The 27,852-nt window shown below is 44.9% G+C and overlaps 1 protein-coding gene across 8 annotated transcripts in view; it reads left to right on the forward strand.

The window, feature by feature from the left end:
* The window catches only part of ARHGEF3 (Rho guanine nucleotide exchange factor 3), a 255,881-nt gene that overhangs the window by 218,159 nt on the left and 9,870 nt on the right, over nt 1-27,852 (forward strand). For 6 of the 8 annotated variants that reach the window (XM_036877844.2, XM_057486367.1, XM_057486363.1 and 3 more), the window contains 6 exons: nt 2,975-3,082; nt 14,660-14,830; nt 17,712-17,774; nt 19,521-19,617; nt 19,795-19,871; nt 24,570-24,827. In XM_036877844.2, the coding sequence (XP_036733739.2) occupies nt 2,975-3,082; nt 14,660-14,830; nt 17,712-17,774; nt 19,521-19,617; nt 19,795-19,871; nt 24,570-24,827 (774 nt within the window). Of the gene's footprint in view, nt 1-1,869; nt 2,081-2,974; nt 3,083-14,659; nt 14,831-17,711; nt 17,775-19,520; nt 19,618-19,794; nt 19,872-24,569; nt 24,828-27,852 lie in introns of those variants that run through there. The other 2 variants (XM_036877848.2, XM_036877845.2) reach the window with 2 other exon arrangements.

Below are 27,852 nucleotides of genomic sequence, written 5' to 3' on the forward strand. Positions count from 1 at the left end.
ATACTAGTGTACCTGCTATCTCAGCTTGCAATAAAAAATGTATGGGTGGTCCTAGCCAGTGCAATAAGACAAGAAAAACAAAAGAGCTACAGGGCCTGGAAAAGATGAAACAAACTATTATTCAGAAAATACTACCTTTACAGAATACTCAGTGCCTTTTGATTTTTTCTTTGCTTTCTTTCTTTTTAACCTCTTTAGTGAGATGCCCTTCTTCCCCATCTTAAAATTGCATAGTGGGGGTGGTGTCTGCACGCAAAACAGGATACCTGGCTCCTGGGTTTAACATTGACCTTACCCAGCTTGATCTGGCAGCTAAGCTGTCAGACTCGGAAGCCTCTACAGGTTGTATTCTATCACCTCTCTGTAAAGCCCAAGACATCCCTGGTATTGCATTTGCTGGTTCTCAGTAGAGCTATTTAACTAGAATCTGGAAACATTTTCCCTGAGGGCACTTTTTAGAAAGCAGTAAAATGTAGCTGGAGAAAGACTGAGTAAATGGAAAAGAAAAATCAAATTAGCCCAAGAATTTTTTAAATCTCCTATTCTCACAGAATCCCTCAAGGAGAACACCATAATTCATACTTTTGCTCACATGGGTCATGCGTAAAGCCTTCACCAGAGATCCAATAACCCCTAAATGTTCTGGTTTTGAATTTGCACATGTCTGCTTTGCTGGATCACAGCAGGAAATCACACAGCAGTGGTTTCTGGCTCAATTGTTCATTACCTGGGAATGTCAGATTTCCAGAAAGCAGCCCACTGTTTTTCCAAATGGGCAATGCCTTAGGAAAGGAGTTTTAAGTACAGTCTCCTGTAGCAGCCTGCACACAAGCAGAGATCCAGCATTTGAATTGTGTGTACATCTAGATGCTGTGTGGAAAACGGCTACCTGACTGGGCAGCAGAGTCAGCAGAACCTTAGAAAAGATGACACAGCAAATGGCACAGAGCTGAATCTTTCCCAATCCTGCCAAGCGCACCATGCTCCCTTGCCCCTATTGAAAGTAAGAGAGCCCAGTTGGCATTTGCCCTTCAACCTCCCTATTCTGATGCAGAATCTGTGACCCAGTAGCTTTAGCCACTAAAAACTGAAGACCCAGGAGTCCCCATGCTCTGAGGTGCGTGCAGGATTATCTGACACCAAGTTCTGCTCTCCTAGCAAAACCCCCATCTCCTCACTTGATGCAATGCAGTTGTGTTGCCAAAGGTGGTGATACCACAACTCTGGCGTTTCCAGCCCAAAGCAGGAGCCATGTAGAGGTATTTAGGGGATGCTCAGGAGGGTGTGTGTGTGTGTATGGATTTAGTATGCCAGTGCTGCTGCTCTGACGTAAAATATGTTTTAATGACGCTCCTCTGGGCACAGATGCTCAGGAGCCAGGCACTGGGCAGGGAGCCTCCTGAAGGGCACTGCCACCTGGAAGCAGACGGGCCGTTGGATCGTCCTCCTCAGCACTTAAATAACTGTAATGCGATGTCTCTCATGTTGAGGGATTCATCTTTCGCATTTTGGAACTGAGCCTTCTCCGTGTTCCGGGAGTTTTCTGCAGTCTGTTCAGCTGCGCATGCCACAAAGCTGGAGAGGTACTGGCAACCCAGACTCGTTCTCTGTCTTGGAAAAGTATTTCACTGCTTGGGGGAGAAATTGTGAAGTCACTCTTGGCTACATGGTGGAATTGTTTTGTACTTAAAAAAAAAATTTTTTTTTCAATTTTTCTATTTAAGTGCCAGAAAGGCTGGGTCTGTTTCAAAGAAGGCTTCTCATTTCTGAGACTGGCAAGGGCATAAAATGATATGAGAGTTGCTTGGCAGAATTCCAAATTTAGGCAAGATTTTTCCAAGCACCTACTATGTTCAAAATACCCTGCAGGGAAGTCCTGGAGAATCTGACGTTCTGGCTTAACCCTCAAAACTTTGGAAGCAATGGCTGAAAAAGAAAGATGGGCACCTTTGGGCTCCCTCTGGATATAACTGAAGTTCGCCACAACAATTGGCAAGTCTGGCTTTTTCCATCACAATTCAGTGTCTTCATGTGCTGTCCGGCATCTCCTGCAGGTCAGATGGAGCTTAGGAAGACAAGGGTAACTGTTCTCTTTGCCTTTGTAAAGGTTTTGTCTGTCAGTTCTCTCTTTCCCACTGCCTGTTGTTTTTATTTATGTAATTCTCATCTGCCAAGTCATCGGGATGGGCACAGCCCCTCTCACCCATCAGCTTGGTTTGGGGTAACCTACAGATTTGCAAATGTTTTATGTGGGGTGGATTTTCAAAACTTGTGACTATACAGAGTAAACCAATGCCCATGGTAGGGTTTTCTTTCTGCATTTTCCTTTGCTGTCCGGTTGTTATTTATCAGTATTAATGTGTGCATTTCAAAATATACTACAGATACAAAGATGCTGTCTTAAGTGATAGGAGAATAGTCATAGTAAGAGAAGAACTTAAAAATTTTTTTCTTTTAATCCAGTGAACTAAAACAACAAAGGTTCTTTGTGCTTTAGAGAAGCTGTTGCATAAAAGAAATTTGGAGAGAGGTTTCTGGCAAGGCAGGGAAAAGGTTTTTTAAAAAACGAAACCTGAAGCGTCAGAAGACAACTGCCTGGCAAGGTCATTCATTGGATGGGAAACCGGAGGCAGCTTTTCTGTAGGAGGGGCTGTGGAGAATGGTTGTGTTCAGTGGAAGCTTCCCGATGCAGGGTTGGCAGATCCTGGGGGCGGTGGGAGGTTTAAGGAGCAGGTCCCTGCCTGTTTTCTGCCTACTCAGAGGCTGCTCCTGTTGACATCCCCTGCCATTCCTCCTGAGCCAGGTCATCTCTGCCCAGAGGGAGGGAGACGGGGCACTGTTTGCCTTCCATCTATCAGGGTGCAGCCAGCAGCTTGTCGAGGGGGGCAGGGCTATATAGTGGAGTTATGTTGTTTTCATCATTGACCTTGACATTTTCCCTTCCTTTTTTTTTTTGTTTTTTTTAACTGTGCAGGAGCCCAGTAATAAACGGGTCAAACCCCTTTCCAGAGTCACATCACTAGCAAACCTCATCCCACCCGTGAAGGCCACACCGTTAAAACGCTTCAGCCAAACCCTGCAGGTAAGAAGGATGCAGTGGGCTCGTGTGTGCAGAAAGCTGTCTTGTGCAGGAGGGGACATCCCAGTCCTACCCAGGACCTCGCCTGGGTTCAGACTGACTTGAAGGAATACTTATTTCAACAGAAGACCAAGTGAGGGGTCTGCAAGGAAGAAAGAGGTATTTTCAAGTTTTGCCCTAAAATCTCTTTGAGCCGCCTATGGAAACCAACCTGTGATGTGAGCCAGAGAGCAGGAGAGCCTAGTGGCTTAGACCAGGGTCTGCAAACTACTGCACATGGCAAAAATTTCAGCCCACCCCCCATTTTCTTATGGCCCATGAGCTAAGAATGGTTTTTACTTTTTAACAGGGGCTGGGGAGAAAAATCAAGGGAAGAATGATATTTCATGACACCTGAAAACTATCTCATTCAAAGTTAGTGTCCATGAGTGAAGTCCTATGGGAGCACAGGCATGCCTCAGTGTCTGGGGTCTGTGGCTGCTTTTGCACTACAGGGGCAGAGCTGAAGCGTTGTGACAGAGACGACACTATCCATAAAGCCAAAAATATTTGCTGTCTGGCTGTTCAGAGAAAATGTTTGCTGATGCCTGGCTTAGAGGGCGGGCCCTGGGGTGGAAGTGTCTCGGTTCTGACTTCACCTCTCTCACTCACAGCACTTCGGGCCGCTGACTTAGCACCTATAGATGTTGCTTTTATTCCTAATGGGTAAATTGGGGATGATGCCACCGTCTTCTTTGGGAGAGAATCGTTGGAAAGATGTGTAAGATACTGCGTTTAAAGAACTATATTACTAACAGAACTGTGCTAAGTCCTTTGTCAGCAATCTAATTTACTAATTAGTTAGCAAAGTAGTAAATACTAGCTACTGTAATAGTTCTTGGGTTAACAAGTGGTTGTAGTTCTTAAACTCCTAATAAAGTTTCTCTTTTAAGGTGAAAATGGAGGTTTGTCCGAGGCCTTGGGGCAAACTTGATAATCACAAAAATCCTCATGCAGACTGAAGCCAGCAAAATTCATGCCATGGCAAAAGGCGGTCCTTGTTGAGCTGAGACGTCCTCTTGAAGTCTGCCATTTCTTACTTGTCCTGAATACTTCTGTTTGGCTTTCTGAGTCGTTAAGAAAATTGAGGCCCAAAACCTACCGTGTGCCGTCCCCCTCAGCCCCCTCCTGGCACACCGGTCAGCCAGCGGGCGTGGCTCTGCACGCGGCCATGCCCCGTAGATGCTGCCCCTCCCTGTGGGCCCTCTGCCCCGCCCATTCCCCCGTCGACTCTGCAGACGGCTTCTCCTCAATGAATGCCTCCCCATCTAATTAGCTAGAGGCCTGGCCCTGCCTCTTGGTGCTGGGGCCTCTGGGCCCCTGGTTACTCCCTGATCCCCTTCATGCGGGAATGGAGGAGAAGGGGAAAAAAGATTGTCTTGGGGAGCCAGATGAAGGGCTTTGAAGCTAGTGAAGAAAAATGTGTTTACCTTCCCTCCCCCGCGGCCAGGCCCTCAGCCCTCCGGCCAAGTTCGTCGCAGGCTTCCCCTGGAACGTTCATCACCGCCGTAGTCTTGCACATCTGGTCTTGTGCTGAGTTTTGCTTTTTGAAAATTCTTCAGCCTGTCTACTGCCATTTTACCCTTTCCTTTCCATCCCAGGGGCTGGGGCTCAAGTTCACTCTGTAGTTATTTCCTCCCCCGATTGCGAGACCTCCAGGCGGCCAGCCGTCTCCTCCGTTGTTCGCCCCAGGACGGGAAGGTCCTCACTCGCCCCGCATTGAGGACGCTCATCCTGTGCTCCTTCCTAGACATTGCATCCTATGCTTCCTGCTGCTTGCATCCTAGACAGAGTGGGTTTGGGGCCTGCTGTTGATTCATGGTCACATCTGACCCTCCAATTGTGTTTTGTTTGGCTGCTTAGTGTTTTGAGCTAACATTTAAAAAGGAAGACGGTTCATGTAAGAATCGGAGTGCTGGCTTCTCTTGAGGACTTGGAAGTCTTGGCAGGTCAGGGCCTATGTTGCCACATGGCGGCAGTAAGCTGGACACGAGTAGCCCATCAGCTGTCACCTACAAATGTCCCCACCTCTCCCAGTCGTCCTCCCAACGCCTGGGTGCTTCACTCGCTGTCATCACCTAGCCTGGCCTGTAGGCCCCTAGTCTGTGCTCCTGGGTCTCGGGAGAGCTCTGTCTGTGCCTCTCCCTCAGCCCTGCTGTAAATTCCCCATTTCCATTCCTTCTAAATCTTTCCCTTGGCTTCCCAGGCAACCTTTTGTTCTTTTCTGCCCTACACAGATCCTAAGCAGGAACACTGCAGGAAATATTAGATCAGCTCGAAAATTTGCTTTGACCTAGAGAACTGTGACAGAAAGAAACCGAGCCATGTCTGAAATCCAGCAGACTGAGGCCAAGTGAAGAGGAGAAAGCCAGACCCAAGGGGGGAATCTGACATGTGGAAACTGGTGTCTAAAAGCTCAAAGACTTTTTCTCTGGCAAAACAATCTCTTACTTACTTTTTTTCAAATCGCGTAATAAATAGCTGACTTCAAGCTCCACTTACTGGACAGAAACAGCCCAACAGAAGCAGAACTGTCATTCATAGTGGTCATGCACATGGACACCGAGACAACTCGAGCAGTGTGCTTATGTTGGAGCGTTGGGGGTGGGGGGCAATCAGTGAATGAACGCGCCCCCGAGGTTGTGTGTGGTTCAGCAGCCGAGTCTGCAGGATGACCTGCAAAGCATGGAGAATACCATCTTGCCCCCCAAGAGATGCCTGTTGGTCCCCAGCTGGAGTGGGCTCAGTGCAAATGAGCTGGAGTGGCAGGGATGATGAGCTGAAGGGGGTGGCCCCCAAGGGGTCCTCGGTGGGCCAACCTGACAGCCTTTCCCACTTTGCCTACAGCGGCCATGGGGCCCAAGCTGAAAGAGGAGGAACCAGGAATGCAGAGTGCAGGGCTGCCCCAGACCACTCAGCTGTCATTCATTCCTTACCCACGTGTGTGTATTATTTATGCCTTTTCTACTTGCAGAAACAACCCAAGGCTGTAACTGAGCAGCTTGGGTTTCTGTCACAGTGCCCCTTGACCCTGTCATGGCACCACAGAGACAGACATATCCCTTTGAATGTCCGGTTGTGTCTCTGAGGTTGGATTCCTCTTACTATAGGAGAAGGGATCACTTAGGCCCCAGCGCCCAGACCTCCCAACACAACGTTTTAATCAATAACGGAACACTTAGCCGCCCTTCCTCTGACTCCGGGAGATCAGAGGTGGTATCAGGAGAGCTGGGGCTGGCAGCCTATTTCTTAAAGGTTCAAAACCTGGACACAAATCTGCGTGGTCCTTGCAGCAATGGCTCAGCAAGACACTGCAGAACTTGTTCACTCTCGCCTTCCTGGTGCATCATGTGGACCCAGGCTTGGGCCTCGGCACAAAGGTGGCATTTGTGAAGTTGGAGAAGGACAGCCAGCAGCATGGCGCTCTGTCAGCTCCTGACGGGGAGGCCAGCGCTGCTGGCAGATTGGAACACACGTGTCTGCGTCCCCCTGGGCCTAAAAATCCCCTCGCTAGCCTGCCTAGGAGCGTACCTGGCTGGCTCTGAAAGAGGCCTGCTTGCGCCTCTGACGTGGAGCAGGAAGGTGAGCTTGCCCCTGGACGGATGGACGGACAGACAGACTGACAGACACACACACACACACACACACACACACACACACACACACACACACACACACACACACACACACACTCCTGGCACATACACACTCCTGGCTCCTCCACCGCAGCTGCACCAGCATATGCTGTGGAATGCTGCTCACTGTATACTGGGATTGGGCTCCGTATTCTCTTTGAACATGAACTTTATTTCTTTGACCTTATAAATGTATATATTCATTATGGAAAATTTTTAAAAAGGAGAAAGAAAAGATCCCACTCCAAAACAACCCATTAATATTTTAACAGTTTCCTTCCAGCGTTATTCTAGGTGTAGCTGCGGAATCTACACACTCCGAGGTCACTCACCATCTCTCCAGCATCACCTTTGTGCGATCTGTTCACTTTTGGATTTAAACCTTCCGCAGGGACGGTGAACGATCAGCTTCTCTTGCATCTCTGTTGGTCTTGATCCATATTTCCGAACCGTGCAGTTAGGTGTATAAAGGGTCCTCCTCACTGTTACAGCCTCTTGACCTTTTATTGATGAAACATTTACAGTGTTTCATCAAAGGATTTACCAGTTTCTTTTATCACTCCTCTGTTTATTTCCTTGAATGCTTTTTGTGTGTGTTTGCTTGTCTTTGATTTTGTTTTCTTTTCATGTTGCCAGGTGTAGTTGGTATCATCTCTTTTATTTTCGCCCTCCCTTTGTCACTTCGCTGGATCTGAATTTTGTTTTGGCATAGAGGAAACACTATATCATAGTTATTCTTGGAAAGTATGATCGTACTGGAACTGAGTATTATTCCAGTGTGTTGATATGATTTATTTTCTATAACCAGTCTCTAATTAATGGATGTTTAGGCTGTTAATATTTTATATCATTAAATAACTCCATATTGAACATCTTTTGGAGGCATTTGTCCTATTTGTTTTAAAGTGCCTTCTATAGTGTTTTTCTGATCAGATGGCACCATTAAAAAATCAAAAAATATAGAGAAGCACAAAAAAAGGGAATAAAGATCACTTACAATCCCATCTTCCCATCACCAAAAAACATCTATTGATGTTCTGGCATATACTCAGGCAGACTTTTATTTTACCATATACCTGCATGTGTATTTTTTTAAACACAAAATCCTAATCATACTGTACAACTGGCTTTTGTCTTAACAGTATAAAATGACCTTACAGTATGAGGATCTATTTTCATGGCATTCAATATTTTTCACAGACCTGACTGTTAATGGGGTCATACAGTGTTTCATCAAAGGATTTACCAGTTTCTTTTATCACTCCTCTATTACCCAACATTTAAGTTATTGTCATTGTTCCATTATAGATGATGTGATTTAAAGATCCTGATCCCAGATGTTGTATGTGTCTGAGTTTCTTTCTTTCTTTAGATTGTATTCCCAGAAGCAGAACTGTGGTCATAGGGTGTGAACACCAAATATCAATATTGATACCCATAGGGATACCTCTATTCTTGATGTGCATCTGCCTTGCACAGAATCGCTGTTCTGGATTCTCACACCTGAATTCTAGACCCAGAGTCACATTTCTCCCTGTCTTTCACCAGTTTTTTCCTCTGCTGTGACATCGTCACAAGATGGCTTTTCTCAGGGCCCCTTGACTTTTCCAGGCAGGCCAAGGTTATCTCTTACTTTCCTTTGTATCCACAATATCTAACACTGCACATTCCTTAGGATGCACTGAGGACTTGCACTTTAACTAGTGGCCATGGCTCTTCCTAGGGGCCCTTCCCAGGAGCTGCCCACCCAGTAATGTCACACAACTGGGCTGCTTCACCATAGAAAATTGTTGTGGCTAAAAGAGGGTTTCTGGAAGCCATTTCTGTTTCACTCAAAAGCCTGTGTCCTTAACCCAAGTCCATGTTTTATAGTCAAAAGACTAAACTTAGTTCCTTCTCCACCACTTCCCTTGTGCCGTCACTGAATCCTGGTACTTGGCTTTCTCTCATCTATTAAAAGGGATAGAGTACAAGAACCTGCCCAGCGCCTCTCCCAGGATCAGCGTGAGGGTCAGCTGTGATGGAGGCCACATAGCTGGGAAGCATTATTTCTCAATTGAAGTCCATTGCTCTAATCAAGCCTGACCTCCTCCAGAATGCTATTCACTAACAGTTTCTGGTCCCAGACAGAACCACTGTGCATTTTGGGTTAACCAGCTGTAGCTGCCACACAGAAATGATGTTTTCCTCGTATGGTCCCACCCTAACCTCCAATCCATTGAATAATAAACCATCTGCTGCAAAATAGCAACAGTAAGTGGAGAGAATTTCCCTGGCTTGAACTCTTTGTATTGGAGCCTGTTGTCTTTGGCTGCAGAGACCTTCTGTTTTTGGAAAAGGGTGAGGGAGCACCCCGCTGACCAGGAGACAGGAACAAATCAAATCTGTTCCCTCGTGCCTAACCTGCTGGGTTTACATTTCCTCTGACATGTGTAGTGGGTTCCCCTTCTCCCCCTTTCCACCCACAGCATCGCTTCCACATACCGAGCTCAGGCATCAGCTTGAGCACTCATTTTCCAAAATCTGCATTTTTTTTCTGCCTTTATAGCCATTGTTATCTTGATTGCCAGTAATTATGAGCTTTGGATTTTTGACTTATTTGGTAGGCCGGATTCCCTCATGGAAACTCTTGCTTGTCCTGGAACATTTTTCATTCCAGGCCAGAATCCCCAGCCCCAGGGGATCTAGGTACGTGCTTCTGTTTTTAATGCGGTCCCTCCCGCGCCTGGACCCCTCACTCTGAGGTCAACCTCTCCTAGTCCCCGGGCACCACAGCTTCTCACCTCAGGAGACAGTCAGCAACTTCTGGAGACGTTTTCTTGCCCCATCTGGGTTGGGGGCTCTACTGGCATCTAATGGACACTGTCAAACACCCTACAAGCCACAGGACAGCCCCTCACAACAAAGAATTTTCTGGTGCAAAGTCTTCCTTGCAGCAAGGCTAAGAGTCCCTGCCATAGACTGAGAAGTAGCCTGAAACTCACCCATTTGGGCACAGGAACTCCTAGGGGAATCTCACCCAGGGTAGGGTATTAGTTAAAACTTGGGACTGGAAGTAGACCAGACTTGAATTATCATTCAGAACTCACCGGTGACCTGGATTTAAACTCTGGAGCGTCATTCATCAGCTGCATGACCTGCAGCAAAGTTTGCCCTCTCCGAGCCTCATGTTTCCCCTTCTGCAAAATAGAAGTAGGAATCCTTCCCTCTTGGATATAATGGGGCTGTTAAACTCCCCTTATAGTGCTCAACACATACAAGCCTGCCACTCATTCCTTAAGCAAAATTGTTGAGGTCCTACTATGTACTGGTTGCTGATGAATCCATCCGTGAACAGAACAGATACCCTTGCCTTCAAGGAGCTTCCCTTCTATTGGGAGGAAGACAGACACATCAGAAACGAACCAATAAATAATAATATACAGCACATGGTGAAAATAGAGGAGAAAACAGCAGGGGTGGTGGGCAGTGGTGGAGCACTAGAAGGGACATGGCTGTCCTCTCTTAAGGGGCATCCTCTCTGCTTGTTTTCTCAGTAGTAGCCACATGTGCCTCCCCGCACTCCAGCCCTCTCTTCTGGGTGCACCCAGTTGTACCGACAACCGGTAGAGATTTGGGGTGTGGGGCGTGATCAGTGCTGTCGTGACTACCTGCCCGTGGCCTGGGTGGTTGAGAACTGTCCCCAGGGCCAGCCAGCTGCTGGGCCATACACATGACCAGCATTCTTTATTTCTTCCTTGGGTTTCATCCTTTCAATATCCTTCCCCCTAAGTGGAGTTTTAAAAAGACAAAGTGTGTGTTTCAGTCTAACTCAAAGTGAATGTCTGACGTCTGATTGGTCAAAGAGCCACTCCTTCGTTATTCTGAAAGCTGAGCAGATGCATTCCGTCTCCTTTGCCAGATTTAAACTGGAAGGCCAGATCCCATCTCACCGAAACCTCCCTGCAGTGTATCATTTGCGTGGAAACAGGTACAGCCCCCATAGTAGAAAGAGCTCAGGTTTTGGAGCCAAACAGATCTGGTTTTGAATCCTGTCTGAACAAGTGCCTTAGCCTCCCTGAGCCTCAGTTTCCTCATCAGTAAAGTGGAAGAAAACTCCCACCTTGCGGTGGTTGTGAGGGTGGGAGAGTAATCAGAAGGGCTAAGCGTGGGCAGGCATATAACGGCTCCTTTGTGCTGTATACAGTGAACTCCACCCCTTTTCCTCCCTGGAACCCAGCCCAGCAGTCACTAGGACACACAAAACAACAGGAACCCTGAACTGCACAGCTCACATGCCTATAGCTCACCTCTCCCTTTTTACCCCAAACTGCAACAGAAGAAAATTTCCAACTCTCTGGGAAATTTTTCAATAAACACATAATAATATGCTCAATCTTACATTTAAAACATGAAACTGAAATTAAGGTATAGTTGTTTTCCCTTTCAGACGATTGTAACATCCTGTTGATGAATGTGGAGAAAGGTACTCTTGTACACCGTTTGGAGGAGTGGGAAGTTGAACAGACTGTTTGGAGGTCGCTTTGGCAGTACAGTTGACCCCTGAACAGGGCAGGGGTTAGAGATGCCCACACGCATGCAGTCAAAAATCTGTGTATAACTTTTGACACCCCAAAAACTTAACCACTAATAGCCTACTATTGACCGGAAGCCTTACCAAGAACATAAACAGTCAATTAACATATATTTTGTAGGTTATATGTGTATGTTCTACATTCATACAATAAAATCAGCTAGAGAAAAGGTTTTTTCTAATTGTTGCAAATCTCCAAAAGTTTTTCCAATATATTTATTGAAAGAAAATCCGTATAAAAGTGGACGCACACAGTTCAAACCCATGTTGTTCAAGGGTCAACTGTATATATCAAAAGTTTAAAATGTTGATACTTCTTAGACCAAGGAATTCTGCCTAAGGAATCTGCCTTATAGAAATACCAACACCAATACATAAAGGATGTTCACTGTGGCACTTTGTGTAATAGCCAGACATTGGAAACAATTTTTTAATGCCCATGGGTTGGAGGTTGATTAAATCCATATAGTCCATCCAGACCATGGGATACTAATTCTATATCCATTTAAAATAAAATGAGTGTCTTTGGGGTAATGGAAATGTTTTGGAACTTGGTAGAGGTGGTATTTACACAACATTATAAATGTACTAAAGGCCACTGAATTGTTCACTTTATAAAAATGGTTTATTTTCTTATGTGAATTTTACCTCAATAAAAAATTATTTAGAGTCTTATATACCAACCTAGACATATAGTTAAGTGAAAGAGAAAGCATTCCACTTTCCGTGCGTGTTAGCAAATGCATAGAAAAGGTTTAGAAAGATCTGGAACAAACTTAATAGCAGTTACTTCTGGAAAGTGGACTTGGGAATATGAGGGGATTTGCACTTAATTTTATATACTTCTTACAAGTGAGTATAAATTTCTTTCAAACTGGAGGTGGGGAGGGGACTCTGCGTCACTCTGGGACCGAAACCGTAACGTGGGAGGGGGCAGTTACTTCTCTCAAGTGAAAGTGGAAAGTGTCTTTCATTTTGAATCTTCTTTTTTGTGTTTTCCTCTCTTTCTGCACTTTCGTTCCCTCCCGGCTGTCATCAGAACCACAAACTGCGATGAGTGAGTGACTCGATGACTCACTTTACTGGTTTTGACCTTTGCGTGCCTGTAGCTAATTGATTCTGAGTGCTGGGGATCTGTAAGCATTAGTCTGGTCACTGTTAATAAGGGCCTGTTTTCAGAGATCACAAGGATTTGTGACATACCAGTAGCGTGCTACGAGTTTGTGCAAGTCCTTTCTTGACCAGCGTAGGGCTGGCCCAGCGATCATGAACTCGTTAATGAGCCCTGGAGCTCAGAGACACCTGTGCCAGCCTGAGGGACTCATGTTGCTACTTGCAAAGAGCTGGCTTCCTGCTGCCGGCAGGTTGGAGCAATACCCTGAAATCCCTTGAAAGTTTCTTTTTACATTTCTCATGTGTTCATTTTTCTTGAATTATAAAAGTCTTGAATTATAAACCTGGGATGAAAATCACCTATAATGTTACCAGGCAAAAACAATAGAATTTTGCGGTGTTCCCTTTATAATTTTTCTTATGTGAATTTTTTTCATAATTACAGTGTTCATATACAGATTTTGTCTGGATTTTATTTTAACTTACATAGAAGGTATTTTTAGCTGTTAAAATTATCTCAGAATTGTCTTAATGGATAGATAATAGTCCATCAAGCAGATGAATTATAAGTTATTTAAATGCCCTTATGTTGAATAGTTCTCTTAAAATGTATGCTCTCAAGTTTTACCGTTGAATCTCGAAATATTTGGAAGCTATCTTAGAATGTCTTAGTGGTGATGGCTCATATGTCACATGCAAAACCAATTCCTGCCCTCAGGAAGTTTATAGTTCAGAGCAGATATGATGAGTATAATATGAGCATTACCATATCAGAGCTATGTCCCAGTTGCTCAGGAGCCAGTGGGAGAACAGTGGTGAAGACCTCCTTGAGGAGGCGTTTGAGTTAATATCCTGAGGACAGGTAGGAGTTAGCCAGCTTGGAAAGGAAAGAAAAGCGTTCCAGGAAGAGAAGAGAGCTTAAAGGAAGCACAGAGAGACAGCAAAGCATGATGCATTTCGGGAATGGCAGCCTCGTAGGGACAGAGTATAGAGGGCCCATGCAGAGTGGCAGGAGCTGATTCTAGAAACATAGACAGGTCAGATTACAAGGGTCCTTCTATGCCAAACTGAGGAATTGGAGCTTTATATCATGTGTAAACGGCAAGGAATGTTTGCTAAATAAGAATGTGGATTTTGTACACAGCAACATCTCACTGCTTTGGGAAAGTTTCTGGTAAGTGTGTTGAAATCATCTAGGATGAAAGCTGAAGGTGATGCACTCAGCCTTCTTCTCTGTCATTTTTATGTGTCACGAGAAAGCACTGTGGTAGCATGTTTCAGCCATAAGGGGTAAACCGCCCCAAAGTCTACCAGGACCACTTTGGAAAATAAGAAAATACCTCAGGGACGGGCATCATTTACTTCCAAGATGGTATTTGGCATGTGTAGTAGTTGGTACTGACAGAACCCCAACGGAGATGAAAGTAAATAGAAAGGCGTATGTATTAACCCCATGATCTAAGAATGGCTCCTGGCTTCAGGCACCGTGGGATCCAGCTGTGTTGGTAAATCTTGCTGCCTCCCTCCCTCGGTCTCTCATCCTTCATTCTCTGTGCCCACCTACTCTCTGAGAGCAGGTAGTCTTCCACGTGACCAGAGAGAGTTGCTCAAAGAAATTTCTGCTTATGTTATCTCTTAAACTCACAATCCCCAAGGAATAAAGACTTTTCCAGTCTTTCTCCCAAGATTCATGTAGCGAATTTCAGGGGATCATGTGCTCCTCCCTGAACGAGGGTGGAGCAGTGCTGTGAATGGTCAGATCTGGAGGAGCCCCCCCCAGTCTATGTGAGATGGGATACCCAAGAACAGTGGGCTTCTGTGCCTCCAAGGAGGAGGAGCGTAGGACCACTGGCCAGACGTTTTGTTTCTCTTGAAGGTCATCCACTACTGTTAACCTTTGTTCTTCTGAAGAGGGAGGTACCCCCTGGAAAAAAGAGCCTGTTGCGTGTGTGAGAGCTGCCTTTGTGCATGTTCTTGTGCTGGGTCCAGGTCTCGCAGAACGGATACACCTAGCATGTGTGTAAAAGTGGCCCCTTGCCCAATTTTCCTTAGCACGTAGGTCCACGAAAATGCCCCCCTTCCCAAAAGGCCCTGTGGCATTGTCCTCTCTTTCTTGCAAGTGTCTGATTTATGTTCTGTCAGTGACAGAAAGCTGCTCTTTTACCGATCCACCCAGTCCTGCTGCTGCCCCGCTGACGGTGTGCTTTCCTCCTTGTTCAGCGCTCCATCAGCTTCCGCAGCGAGAGCCGCCCAGACATCCTCACCCCCCGACCCTGGTCCAGGAATGCCGCCCCTTCGAGCACCAAGCGCAGAGACAGCAAGCTGTGGAGCGAGACCTTCGATGTGTGTGTCAACCAGATGCTTACGTCCAAGGAAATCAAACGGCAGGAGGTAGGCTCACAAGCCCTGGAGCGGCCATGGGTCCGGAACAAAGTGCACTGCCGGCAAGAGCCAAGCAGGGGCTACACTGAGGTGTCCAAATCAGTCCTTCATTGCACTTGGGGAAGGAAGGCAAATGGGGGGGTCCATCCTTGTAAGGAATTGAGGAACCAGCATCCAGATGCGTGGCTGTGGCCCCTGCTTTAAAAAGAAACTGATGTGAAAATCTGAATTTACAAAGAAGATGAATCAGGAAGTGTCTATTTAGGATCCTGGAATTCACAAAAAGAATGATACTTTCGTTACATTGAGATAGCAACATCTAGAATATTTTCAGTTTGTGAAACTCGGGTTCAGTTTTGTGCAACACTTTTCTATGGAATTTAGTTAATTTCATTCCCTGTAAGTTTTCTGTATCAATCGCCCTGACTGGCTGTGATAACACAACCGTTTCTAGAGAGCTTGTTGTGATGTGCATCATGTCCAGCTGCGTCAGAGTTCTGTAAGAAGACTTGTTAGACTGAAAACATGTGGAGCCTCTTTGCAGCACAAAGGAGCACATTTTACAGAGTTTTGCAGTTTCTTTCCCTCTGCAAAATCAAAATCTTTTAGCCCCTAGGGTCATTTGCCACAGGTTAATTTAGCTTTCTAAGACTCCTTTTAAAATTGTGCCAGGCTGTGCTATGCACCTCAAATGTGCATCCTCTAGTGAAACCCTTGGAATTTTATTGCTGTGCAGCACCACATTGGCAAAAGGACCTAGAAACTTCCTAGTTTTTTGATGCAGCCATTCTTTTCAAGTGACTGTCTGCCAGGCGCTCTTATACACAGATGAAGAGATGTATGTGTAAGTTTATTCATTGCAGTAATGTTTATAATCATGCTAGGAAGAGCATGAACATACAGTACCAGGGTCTGGTTATTAATGAATGCCCACACCTGGAATACTGTATAGCTGCAGAAACACGGGAAGGGGTGATACGTGTATATGGTTAAGCAGACAACAGCAAGGCTCAAGATGAGGTGTGTCGTGTGCTGCCATTTACATAAAAAGGAACAAGGGAAGATGAATGTGTGTGTACATGTATGTATTTGCTTGTAGAACCATAAAATGCTTCTGGAACGACACAAGGAGCTGGTAACATTGCTGCCTCCCAGGAGAGGAACTGGGTGGCTGAGAGGAATAGGGAACAAAGCAAGTTTTCCCCACATACCCACACAAACTTTGAACCCTCTCAATATAGAATCTACTTTTAAAGGAATAAATAAAGCGTTTTAAAATAATAGGTGCACTGAAGAAAATCCTGTGAAGAAATACAGCACCATTTTAACAATAGTTCACAAGATGGTGTTAACGGGTAATTTGAAATTTTCCTCTTGACCCTTCTCTGTGTTCTCCCACGCGTTAATAGTGTGCATATTTAACTAGTGCGAGATAGTGGGAAGGAAGGAAGGAGGGAAGGGTTGGTCCTGCAGATGAGAAGATTATTAAGGGATAGTGAGCACAAGGCCACCCACCTAGAAAGTTACAGAGCCGGGGCTTGAACCCAGGTTCTGTCCTGCTCCAAAGCCCATGGCCTTTACGGTGACCCTGTGCTGACCACCGGAGACACCTGACTGGTGTGCCCAGGCTGGCATTCTGTGCTTTTCCTCTCCTGGGGGTCACAATTGGCCAAACAGTCAGACCTGTGTGAGTGAGCTGTAGTAAAACAGGTGTACAGAGAGACATCTGAGGGAGGCCCGAGTAAAACCCGGATAACTGTATCGCGCCGGTCCATTCTGTCAGTGCTCTATCGTTACGTGAGATGCCGCCACTGGGGAAAGCTGAGTAATGGGGGCACAGGACCTCTCTGTACTATTTTTGCAACTTATCATGGGAGTCTATGATTATTTCAAAACGAAAGGGTAAAAATAGAGGGCCACCAGGGCAGGACCTGCAGGCTTTGCTGGGCCTCGGAGGAGACACCACACCCTGGCCTCCAGCAGTTCTGCCTCCACCTCCGGCAGCCCAGGGATGGAGGCTGTGCTCCAAGCCTGCTCGCTCGTTCCCTCTAGTCTGAAAGAAATGCCCTAGTCCCTGAACTACTGCTTAGTCTTCTTAAAGAACTAAACCTGTGGCCCTTTAATTATGCGATGTTGGCCCACAGTTTAGACTCCCAGATAAGGGAAGCATGTTCTGCACACCATAGCTCTTGAATTTTCATGGCTTAACACTCAAATTAAAACGATCCATCAACACACTCTTGTAAACCGCTGGCTCCTATGATTTTATTTATTCTACCATGTAGGGCTGAGAAGCAGTTTACACAATTTAGAGTGAAGTCACTTCCCCAGACATTTGGAGTGATAAAATATTGGATTCTTCCTACAGTTCCAGCCTCAAAACAAGTGGCTGACAGGAATAAAGCTTCCTGTTGAGATTCACCTTCTGTTGAGTAGCACAAATGCGATGATCCAATTAATAATGCTGTCATACCCATCCCTGAGAAAAGACCCTGAATCATTTACCATGATCTCCACTCACAACAGAGAGGCAGAATCCATGGCTCACACTATTAATTATTTTGCCTTAAATAGTTCCCTCTTGTCCGGCTGCATCAAAATTCTGTGACATGAAAGATGACCTGTTGGATTAGAAACATAAGTGGAACCTCTTTCTCCCACATACAGATAAAGCACATTATACAGAAGTGTTGTACAATCTTCCCTTTGCAAAAGCAAAATTTCTCAGCCACGAGGTGCATTTGCTACAGGTTAACATTTTAAGAACCCTTTGAAAATACTTAAAGAAATAAGCAGATTTGGGGCTTTGAGCCCTGGAACCAGCACTGTTTGAATCTGGTCTCATAAACGAAGGGAGATGTCAGCAGATACGTTTTATCTTTTCCTACAGGCTATCTTCGAGCTTTCTCAAGGAGAGGAAGACTTGATAGAGGACTTGAAATTGGCCAAAAAGGTAAATTTAAGTCTGGTGATCATTGGAGTTACTTCATATTTCTTTCTTCTGAGTAATTTCATAATTCTAAGATTATGCTTTATAAGCACTCCTTTTTATAATTTAGACAGGTCATCAAAAATTGAGAAGAATGTGCACAAACCAAGCAGTGGGGGAAAATGACTCAAAAGAAGGTGTCCTGGACTGGCATCCGAGGGGTCCCCCTCTGCGTGTACTAGGTTAATCAGAAGGTGTTCATAGAGGTCTGGCTTCTTGTGTATTTATGTCCTAGAGGTCTCCCCCGTGAGGGCTTCTCAGCCATGGGAGACAGTGTGTGGTGTCTTAGAAATCAAGTCATTTGGGTCTCATGAGTGGATAAAGTGGTCAAGTGAGGCAGTTGTGCACTCTCATGTAAGTTAGGGTCTCTTATATGGAAACTTGTTTTTTAATCGCATTGGGTGCTGGAAGAGGAAATCGACGCCCCGTAGCCTGTATAATCTCGACAACAGCCCTTCTTCAAAACCCTTTCTGTTCTGCTGCTTCCCACCAAAGCTAAAATCCTTCGTCTGATAGTCACAGCCTCCTCGAAGACTCGGAGTCGGAAAGATGCCTCTCTTAAGTGTCTTTAGTTCAAATTTCTGCTGATATGAAGTCCCATCTGTAGCATTCCTGGGAAATGGCCATCTGCACTTTGCTTGGACATGGCCAAGAAACTGCGTCTTATCAGGGCTGGAGGAGGAGGAAGACAGAGAGGCCAAGGAAGGTGTTTGGTGCTGGGAGACGGCTTGCTGATCATTATGTCCACTCTTCCCTTTTGTGTCAAAATGTCCCAAACCCAAGCGCCCTGCGATGTTTCCCTGCTGCCCTATGGTGGCCCTCCCTTCCTGGGAGCCCTGCCTTTTCCTTGCGGCGGCCCATATCCACCCGCCCTCCAGGAAGTGGCTCAGATCTCAGTTTGTTTTTCACCTCTGCATGCTGCCTCCTTCTCTGTGCCAAGCAGCTCGTCTGTAAATCTTCCCTGACCCACTCCAGCTTTAATTCTCTGACCCTCTAGAGCACTTACGATCTGATAAGTTTTTGCTGCCATGTGACATCTCTCCTATATTTAATCTTGAACTGTTTTTGAAACATATATTTAATTTCCATGAGTTTTTCTTATCTTCCCAATTAGCTTTATAAATCTCGTAAAGGCGGGAAGCGTGCCATCTGAGTCCCTGTATTCTATTGCGGTGCCCTGGGCATAGTTGTGTGTTATTGTTGTTTAATTGCCATTAACAAGAGACGATGACATTGGTGGAGATTTTGTTCTCTTTGCTTCAAAGCAATGGTAAAGAATGCCCATCACTTTTTCTTTTCTTCCTTTACTTTGCTTAAATATGGACTAATTGAAAAGAAACTGCTGGAAACTAATTTCAGCAGTGAAGGAAAAGTTCTGTCTGTAGGATCTTGGAGGAAGTCAATTTTTAAAACATTGTACAACATTTTAAAACACAGTGTATCAAATCTGTTCTATATTTAGGATTTATGCCCTTTCCTAGATGTATGAATAAAAAAACTTCCCTAAAATCTGTGCTGGTTTATCAGCAACCACAGAAGGCTTGAGGCAAAGCTGGATTCCCATCTGCTCCAGCCACACCCTCTGCTGTCTCTGAAGTGTCGGGGAGAGCCAAGTATTTTGTTATTGTGTAGGGCCGCTCAGAAGCCATGTACATTAACAACTGATTTCCTCTGATTTTAAATGTTTGCTTCCCTCTCGCCCTCATGCAGGCATATCATGACCCCATGCTGAAACTCTCCATAATGACAGAGCAAGAGCTGAATCAAATTTTTGGAACACTGGACTCCCTCATTCCTCTACACGAAGGTATAACTTGGTTCCCAGAATGCGTCGTGACTTGCAGCCTTGAGTTGTCTTTGAAAAAGTCGTGATTATGTAATAACGCGCTCAGCGTAGAATCCACTTCCATCCCTGTTCCGATTTGAATGCCTAACAAAATAAGCATTCTGGTTTTCTTCTTTGTTTTTCTTTGTTTTTCACCAGAGCTCCTTCGTCAGCTCCGAGATGCTCGGCAGCCTGATGGCTCGACCGAACACGTCGGTCCCATCCTCGTGGGCTGGGTGAGCAGAGTTCTTTGGTCTTGATTAAAGACAAACTTCAGTGATGTAGATGGGGTTTCATTTTAGCTAGACTTTGTTATTGACAAACATCGGTTTCACATCAGCAAAAATCAACAAAGCAAATTCCTAGCAAAATTTATCCTCACATTTAGGCTTTATCTCTTCAAAACACAGCAACAGTTTTTCTTCCTTATACAGATTTACAGCATGTAAAGGTAACATGGCCTTTTTGCAATAAAATAAGTAAAGGCACACATGCAACTGTGACTAGTGTTACAGCAAATAAAACTAATTAATATTCTATTCCAGTAAAAATTCATGGACATCTTCCCATCCATCATCAAAAGAGAGCTTTTATTCAGGCTACAAAAATAGTTTCTCAGTCAAATACAGTTTTGTAAAGAAGGTAATAACTAAATGTTGTTAATGTGCAGCCCATAACTAACCCTAAGTAACTTCATAGGAAAACTTGGTATTATGCTGACCTTCCTCCCAAGTCACCCATTCCCTTTTCTAACTAAGTTAGCTGTGACCTTAGATTAGTAGGTCTCAGTTTATGGTGCTGGGGCTGAATTTGTATTTTATTGGGTGTATAATGTGATTGCTCATCTACTTAATTTACTTGAGACAAAGCATGCAGTCCATTTTGCCACAGTCCCCACTACTCCCTATTATTGCATTTTTGTTTCCTTCTTTGAGTCCTTGAGTGTTCACCCCAGCTCCAGGTGCTTTTCGTTTGTTACGAAGCAGGTAATGAAAACAAATTACTTCGATGACTTCTTCCAGGCAAGATTAGGTCTCTCATCCCTCTGACCCATACAGTGTTCCAGAAAAATAGGCAGGAAATGCCACAGCAGCAAATGTTAGAGTCAATCTACTGTTTGGAGAGTGCTGTGAAGACTGAAAATCCTATTATCACCGTGTGAGTTCTCTTTTTCCAGTTACTTTTGTATTTGTATTGTAACCTTCCTAGACTTTAAGATTCCTAAGTTTTGAGGTTGATCCCTTACTGCTTCTCAGTTCCTGCCTTGATTAATAAACTTTGAGAGTTTAATGACTGAGACAGTTTTAGTTCAAGAGTCAATTTTAGCCCCAAAGCTGAACCATCCCAAGAGTATCTGAAAGACAAGTAATGTCCTAAGATGAATAATTTAGAAAATGGGCCTTAATATTTCAGGAGAGATCGCTCACCTTATATTTTTGACTTCTGTTTTATTACGAGCTGTGGTAGATGTTCTGACTTCTTGAGCCCACAAAGAAATTTCTCCAAAGAAGCCAGCCAGAGACAGAGAAGGTGCAATTGAGAACAGAGAGTCTGCCTCAATATTTCCTAAATTTACGGAGTCTGTGGGCTGCCTTGGTGGGAGCAAAGGGCCAATGAGGCCACTCCTCAGAATCAGCACGATGACAGCTTTGTTTTTGACGAGAAGGCAAGCTAGAACTACATGGCTTCCTTAGACACATACAAACTATCAGTTCGTACCAGAAGCAAAAGTGTAAGCAATTGCCTTATCACTATTTTTTTTTTCTGAAATAAATGTTTGTTATTTTTATTAGGAAATTGGTTTGATGTGGGGGTAGCTTTCCAGTCCTTTCTGGTACATACCTAAAGGAAGGAATACCCAAGTATGTGCCGGTCCATTGCTATTTGGACCCTTCACACATCAAATCAGGACTTGCAGCTTGAAGAGCCGCCTAAAATTAAACAACTGGCCCCTTGTTGCCAGCCCTCATGAGAAATGGCCCTCATTTATTAGGCCCAAGGAGCTGTTAAATGTTTTCCCTCTTAACTACAGATGTGTCCATGCGAGTGGGAACCGTAAACCAAGAGGTCTGTCTGTTCGAGTTCTGTTCTTTTTAACAGCACTAAACAAACATCTTAGTGGACTTTGATTGCGTAAAGTCAAAGCCCATTCGACCCATGAAGAATTTATTTATTTGCCCCCAAAGGAAAAAAGTGAAGGAAAAAAAAAAACCCTTTTAAGCAAGTGAGCCTCCCAAGTGGGACAGCTCTGGCCAGTCCTTTTGACCTTTGAATGAATCAATTACTCTTACCCTGAAGGCCTGAAACAGGCTGGTGGTTTTTTCCAGGGGACCCCCTGGTTCCTGGGATCAGTCTGCTCCCATGAGCCTCTCCTGTTGTAGAGAAACAAAGTCCCAAGTGACTTATCTTCATGCTAATGTGTTTTCAGTAATAAAATAACTTATGTGCTGTCCCAGGCGCCAAGTTCTAATGTTAATTTGGGTTCTAATTAAATTTTAATTCCAAAGAGAGATGCAGGGTATGTGGAAACAAAAAAAAATAGATTTGTCCTATTGCTTTTCACATGGTCAGGGAGAGAGTATTTCTAAAGAAAGCGAAAGTTTCCCTTATGAATTCCTGATAGTCTATTAAAAAGATGCTGAGTAGTTCAGAGCTTTGGGGGGAGGGAAGAATACACTTCAGACTGGTTTTCTTTCTAGCTGAGCAAGTAGCTTTCCTTCTCTAACCCACAACTTTTGCAATAAAAATATTTTAGGGATAAATAATGTTCATAGTTAGTACTTACTCATTCTTAAGCCAAGCTCCATGTTACACTTTTTATCTACCTTATCTCATTAAGATAGGAGGACATTAGTGCATGTACTTTGTAAGTGGGGAAACTGAGGCTCAGAAGGGTCACCTAACTAGTAACCATCCAAGTTAGGCTTTGAACCTTATTCTCCCTGGTTCCAGAGTCTGTCCTCTTAACCTCACTGCATTATCGCCTCTCACATTTTATGTAAGTGAGTGTGTAAATATTTAGCAACCAAGATGTTCTCGGTTCCTTGTCTAGGTGTAGATCACTTACAGCCTGTCCTAGCCAATGGGCTGACCCTGATGGCCTTTCAGTTCATGCCCAGGAAATGAGCGCCCTGTCAGGTGTGAACACAGGACCAGAGGCGGATTTGGTTGCCATGGGAGCAGGGCAGGATCAGAGAGAGTAATGGCCCAGTGAACAGGGAGCAGTGGTGTGGTCGGATGGCTAATTTATGTGCGATAGTTACTGCTGATTTGTTTCTCCATAATGAAAACTTTGGGTATTTCCAGCTCCTTTTAAAAGGTGAGGAAGTGGAAATGAACTTAAGAGGGCCTTAGGCTCTTTTTTAATTAACTCTGAAAATCTAAATCACAATCAGCAATACCACATCTGGGGTGTATATATGTAAGTACATGGTGTGTGTGTGTGTGTGTGTGTGTGTGTGTGTGTGTGTGTGTGTGTGTGTGTGTGTGTGTGTGTGTGTGTGAGTATGTGTGTAACCAGTTATTATTTTCAAATATAAAGTTGAGGAAAGAATTTCTGCAGCTCTTTTTTAACAACAACAAAAATGTATTTTTATAACATGTAAGAAAGATTGATATTCCCAAGAAACATTAAACTCAGCAGTGAACTTCTTAAACATTACTTCTGTGGTATCTTTTTTGGTTTCAATTGCTGAGAAAACAATTTCCATACGAAGTATAAAAGACTCAGCAGAATATTTATGCTTTGACCCATTGTTCAGATGCTATCACATGTGTTTTTCGGTCATGTTCCCAAACCATCAAGCATTACCTAATGTGGTAATCCATTAAACATTCATTTGCTCATTGAGGATGCAATCTTGGAATGTCTGCTGGATAGTGGGCAAGTGCAAAGGGCTGAAGATGCAGGAATGAAAGACCCTCTTGCTACTCTTGCACTGAATCCCCCCGCAGAGCACGTGTCGTGGTCATTGGGGCTTCCTAGTCCACGGGAGAGAAGCAGACACAGAGGCCATGGGCTGCATTTTATTGCCTCCAGTAACTTTCTGGAAGCTGACTGCCCATGCATTAAGATGCCAAGTCTTGGGTACTCCCCTGTTAGGGAGGAGTAGAAAAGGAAGATGAGCAACCCTTCTTTTGCTGAGTGTCTGACACCCTGTCTGCTCAATGCGACCCATGGGACATGTCAGGGAAATTGGTATTTTGCTGGAAGGAGATAGTGGAGATGAAGTGTTCCAATGTCTTTAAACTGTTCTTTGCGTGGTATTGTGATGTTAACTATTAGGTGTGGCCCAGAATCATTTCTGGCCTGCCAGAATTAATTTAGAAGATTTTTCTAAATGCTTCCTGCATCTCATTTTTAAGTAATTATACTTTTGCTTTAACTTCTTGAAGTTCTTTCTAATTGGGCCGCCTTAGAATCAGCTAACCTTAGACTAACGTAGAGGTGCTTGCACCGAGCCACACAAAGGGCTTGCTGTCTACTTTTTACATCATTAAGTCTTCCAGATTAGTTTCTTATAAGTAATTTTAAGAGAAATCCTTTTTCTTTTTAATAGGAAGCTTACCCTTCACCAGATACTTTTGGAAGCTTAGAAAAATTCTAAACTGTATGCATAGGCAGTAATTCCAGTTCTTTTGTTTCCAGCCTAGATTGGCGGAAATGCAAACAAATTATGATAGGGGTCTTAGCAACCAAGAAAGGAAACCTGCAACAAAGAAGATAACCTCGTGAAAGCAAGCCAGTGCCTAAACACACTGTGCATTGCCCACCATGATGGAGCTTCCATAGGTCCGCCTCCTCCAGCTCAAGGAATGTTGGCCAGGCCTGGAGACCGGTTAGGTTTTGTTCAGCCCCAATGAGTGATGTTAGCTCACAGCTTCAGAGCATCATGATGTTAATGCTCCAACCTTCTTCTGATGTTGTTTCTTAGCTGCCTTGTCTCAGCTCCTACGACAGCTATTGCAGCAATCAAGTAGCCGCCAAAGCTCTGCTGGACCACAAAAAGCAAGATCACCGCGTCCAGGACTTCCTACAACGATGTTTAGAATCCCCCTTTAGCCGCAAACTAGATCTCTGGAATTTCCTCGATATTCCAAGAAGCCGCCTGGTGAAATACCCGCTGCTTCTCCGGGAAATCTTGCGGCACACGCCAAATGATAATCCGGACCAGCAGCACCTGGAGGAAGCTGTACGTTTGTCTCTGCCTCCCCTTGTTACTCCCCCGTAGTGGCTAGAGGATCGGGTGACTAGGTGCATGAAGGCTCTGTGGGTCCCCACCTTGGCTTGGCATCGACCATGTTCTGATTTTACAAGTCATTCTTCTTCCCCTGCCTCAGTTTCCTGATCTATAAAATTTAGTGTTTCTATGAAATGTAGTCTAAGGTCCCTTGGGTCTAAAATTTCTTGAGCTTGTCTAGGTGACTCTTCAATTTATTTCTTATAGGTGCTGTGAGGATTGAGAGCTCTGTGGGGATTTTAAATAGAATATCTTTGTTTAGTTAACAAACGGGAGTTGTCTTTTACCTTTGCCCCACAGCCCATCTGTGCAGTCGGCACCCACTTAAAATCCAGCTCTCCTTGGCCTTTGATTGCAGGGGGTTGGGGGGAGCGCATAGTCAGACCTGCTCACCGGCAAATGTTTATTCAAAGTATGGGAAATACAGATTCTTCCCGAGCAGCAACAGAAAACCAGGAAAAAATGGGATGCGGATCACGAGACTGTTGCAAACTGTGAGCATTCTGCTCAGAGGGCTTGGTTCCTATTGGGGTGCTCTGTGAGCCAGGGCCCAGGAGACAGCAGGCCGTGAGGAGCGGATGGCCTGAGCAGAGATGTGAGGTAATGGCAGGACAGGTCTGCCCAGAATTACTGTGGATCAGTCCACCTGGGGTTGAGGGTACTTGGAGCAGCAGGCGAGAAGGCAGAGGATGGAATTCAGATCCAATTATGGAGGGTTTCCAATATTAGTTTGAGACATTTTCCTTTTCTGTTTTCTGATTTTTGTTTTCTAAGTAGCTGGGCTTCAGGGTTCACACACCAGCTCCATTGCTGACAGGCTGCGTAGCCTTGGATATATTCCTGTCCTCTTCAGAGGACGGAGGACAGAGGAGGAGGAGACTCCAGGCAGGGAGGCAAGTCGGGAGGATGCCGCATATCCTAACTGCACTGTGTGCAGTCATGGGAGTCTGCTCAGGGAGGTAGCTATGCGAATGGAGGCAAAGACCTGTTCAAAGGGCTCGTTCCCTGGTGGGTCTGGGACAATAACAGAAAGAGGATATGCATAGGGGATTTGAAAATCAGAAGTCATGAACCAGCTAAGCATCTTCTCCTGGAGAATGGTTTAATAATAAGTGGTAATAACGACACCACAATAATAGTAATGCCTGCCGACATTTCTTGAATACCCAGTAAATCAGCTGTATGCAATTGCCTTATAGCTTGTGTATCTCGTTTAATCCTCTTAGTAACCCATGAGATAGCTGCTCTTGTTAGGACCATTTTCCAGTCGGGGCTTGCAGGGCTGAAATAACTTGCCCAAGCCCCGAGCCAGCAAGTGACAGAGTTGACGCCTGAACCGTTGGCAGTGTAGACCGCAAATCCCGTGCCCTTTCTACCTCTTTGTGATCCTATACCATGAAGCGGAAAGCCTGGCTGCTTCTTTGAGCTCCTGTTTCCTTTGGAGTTGCAGAAAGCTGCCTGGCCCCCAGGCTTTGTGGAGCGACCTCACTGGTGCAGATGTGGGCCGGGTGCATCCTTACAGGGATGGAGGAGGTGGAGGAAAGGCTTCTGACTCCAGACACACAGGGACCAGGCCCCCACCCCAGCTCGGAGCGGGGACACAGGCACCAGGGATGAGGCCCAGCTTGCTTCACCATGTCTGTTTCTATTACGGAGAACAGTGAACAGAGGTGCCGCCTCTCCATATTTTAGCCCAGTGAGTGTGTGGTCCGCAGGAATGGAAACACGGGGAGCTCCAGCTTGTGTAAATAATTACTTTTCTGATGCACATGAGCCTGCTCTGAGTTTTGCTGTAAGGATTATCTCTTTTCAATATGCAGCATGACAGAATAACGCTCTGTTTTAAAAAACACCCAGTGAGCTAAAGTTTGAATTTAAAAACAGGTAAGAATATGATCACTTTCAATGTGAAAGGATGTACCAGTTTCCCTTGTGCATAAAAGGTGATGCTGTTTTCAAATGTTGCATCTGCACCTGGTTATTCTGGCAGGTATGTGTGTGAAGCACAGGAAACCCACATTTGAAAATGTCTGCAAAGCCAGTCTTTAAATGTCCCTTTACATCAGAGAGGCTGAGCCACTTTCTTTTTCTTCTTTTCAGTATCCTTGTGGCGTTACCCCAGATGAGCAGAAATATTTAGCCCTGTACGCTGGGGTGTATTGTCAATGTTTGATCAACATAAAACCCCCAGAACCACTGTAGCTTGACTTTTGTGTTCCCTGAATAAGTTTTCCACCTATGAAAAAGGAAGAGTCAGGGAACTCTTAAGTGAACTGCTTCTGCACCAAGCTTTCAGTCCTATGATGAGATGTAAAGAAAAGTCTTGCCTTTCGTGCAATATATAAGCTACCATATCTTTATTAGAATTTCTCAATAGTGTTTTGGAGGGTTGCTAGAAATCCCCCTGAGGAGAGACTAGGACTCTGGGTATTCGGATTTTCCAGAGATCTGGTTGTTTGTTTTAAATTCTAAGGATTGTTTCTGCCAGAAAACGATCCTGCAGACCGTCTCTTCCCTCCTCCTACTGCTCTTTCCCAGCTCCTTAAAAGAGAAATGACCGGACCCAATGAGAAGAGCAGGTCTGCTCTGGTGCAATGACAGTGCAGGCTGCTATTCTTGGTTCATGTCAGGAGCCTACAAGTAGATGATATTACCGTGCAAGAGACCAGACAAACAGCGCTCTCAGTTTCTGCTTTGAGGATGATGATTCCAACATGCGTGGGCTTTATCCCTGTTCTGTTCTGTTACCACGCATTTCTCATCAGCTCCCCTTACCAGGCCCTTCCCTTCAGTTTGAGCCCTGATGAGAGATGCACCAGTAAATGTAATTTAAATGCACAGCTACCATGACAGTTTGCCCTTGGCAATCTGGTATATGTAACTTTATTCCCTGCTGCAGTCCTGCAAAAATAAATACCTCTTAAGAACAGTGCAGAGAGATTAGACACACATGGTGTATAGGTGGATATAAATACAA

This window comes from Manis pentadactyla, chromosome 1 (assembly GCF_030020395.1).
Source record: "Manis pentadactyla isolate mManPen7 chromosome 1, mManPen7.hap1, whole genome shotgun sequence".
Classification (NCBI taxonomy): domain Eukaryota; kingdom Metazoa; phylum Chordata; class Mammalia; order Pholidota; family Manidae; genus Manis; species Manis pentadactyla.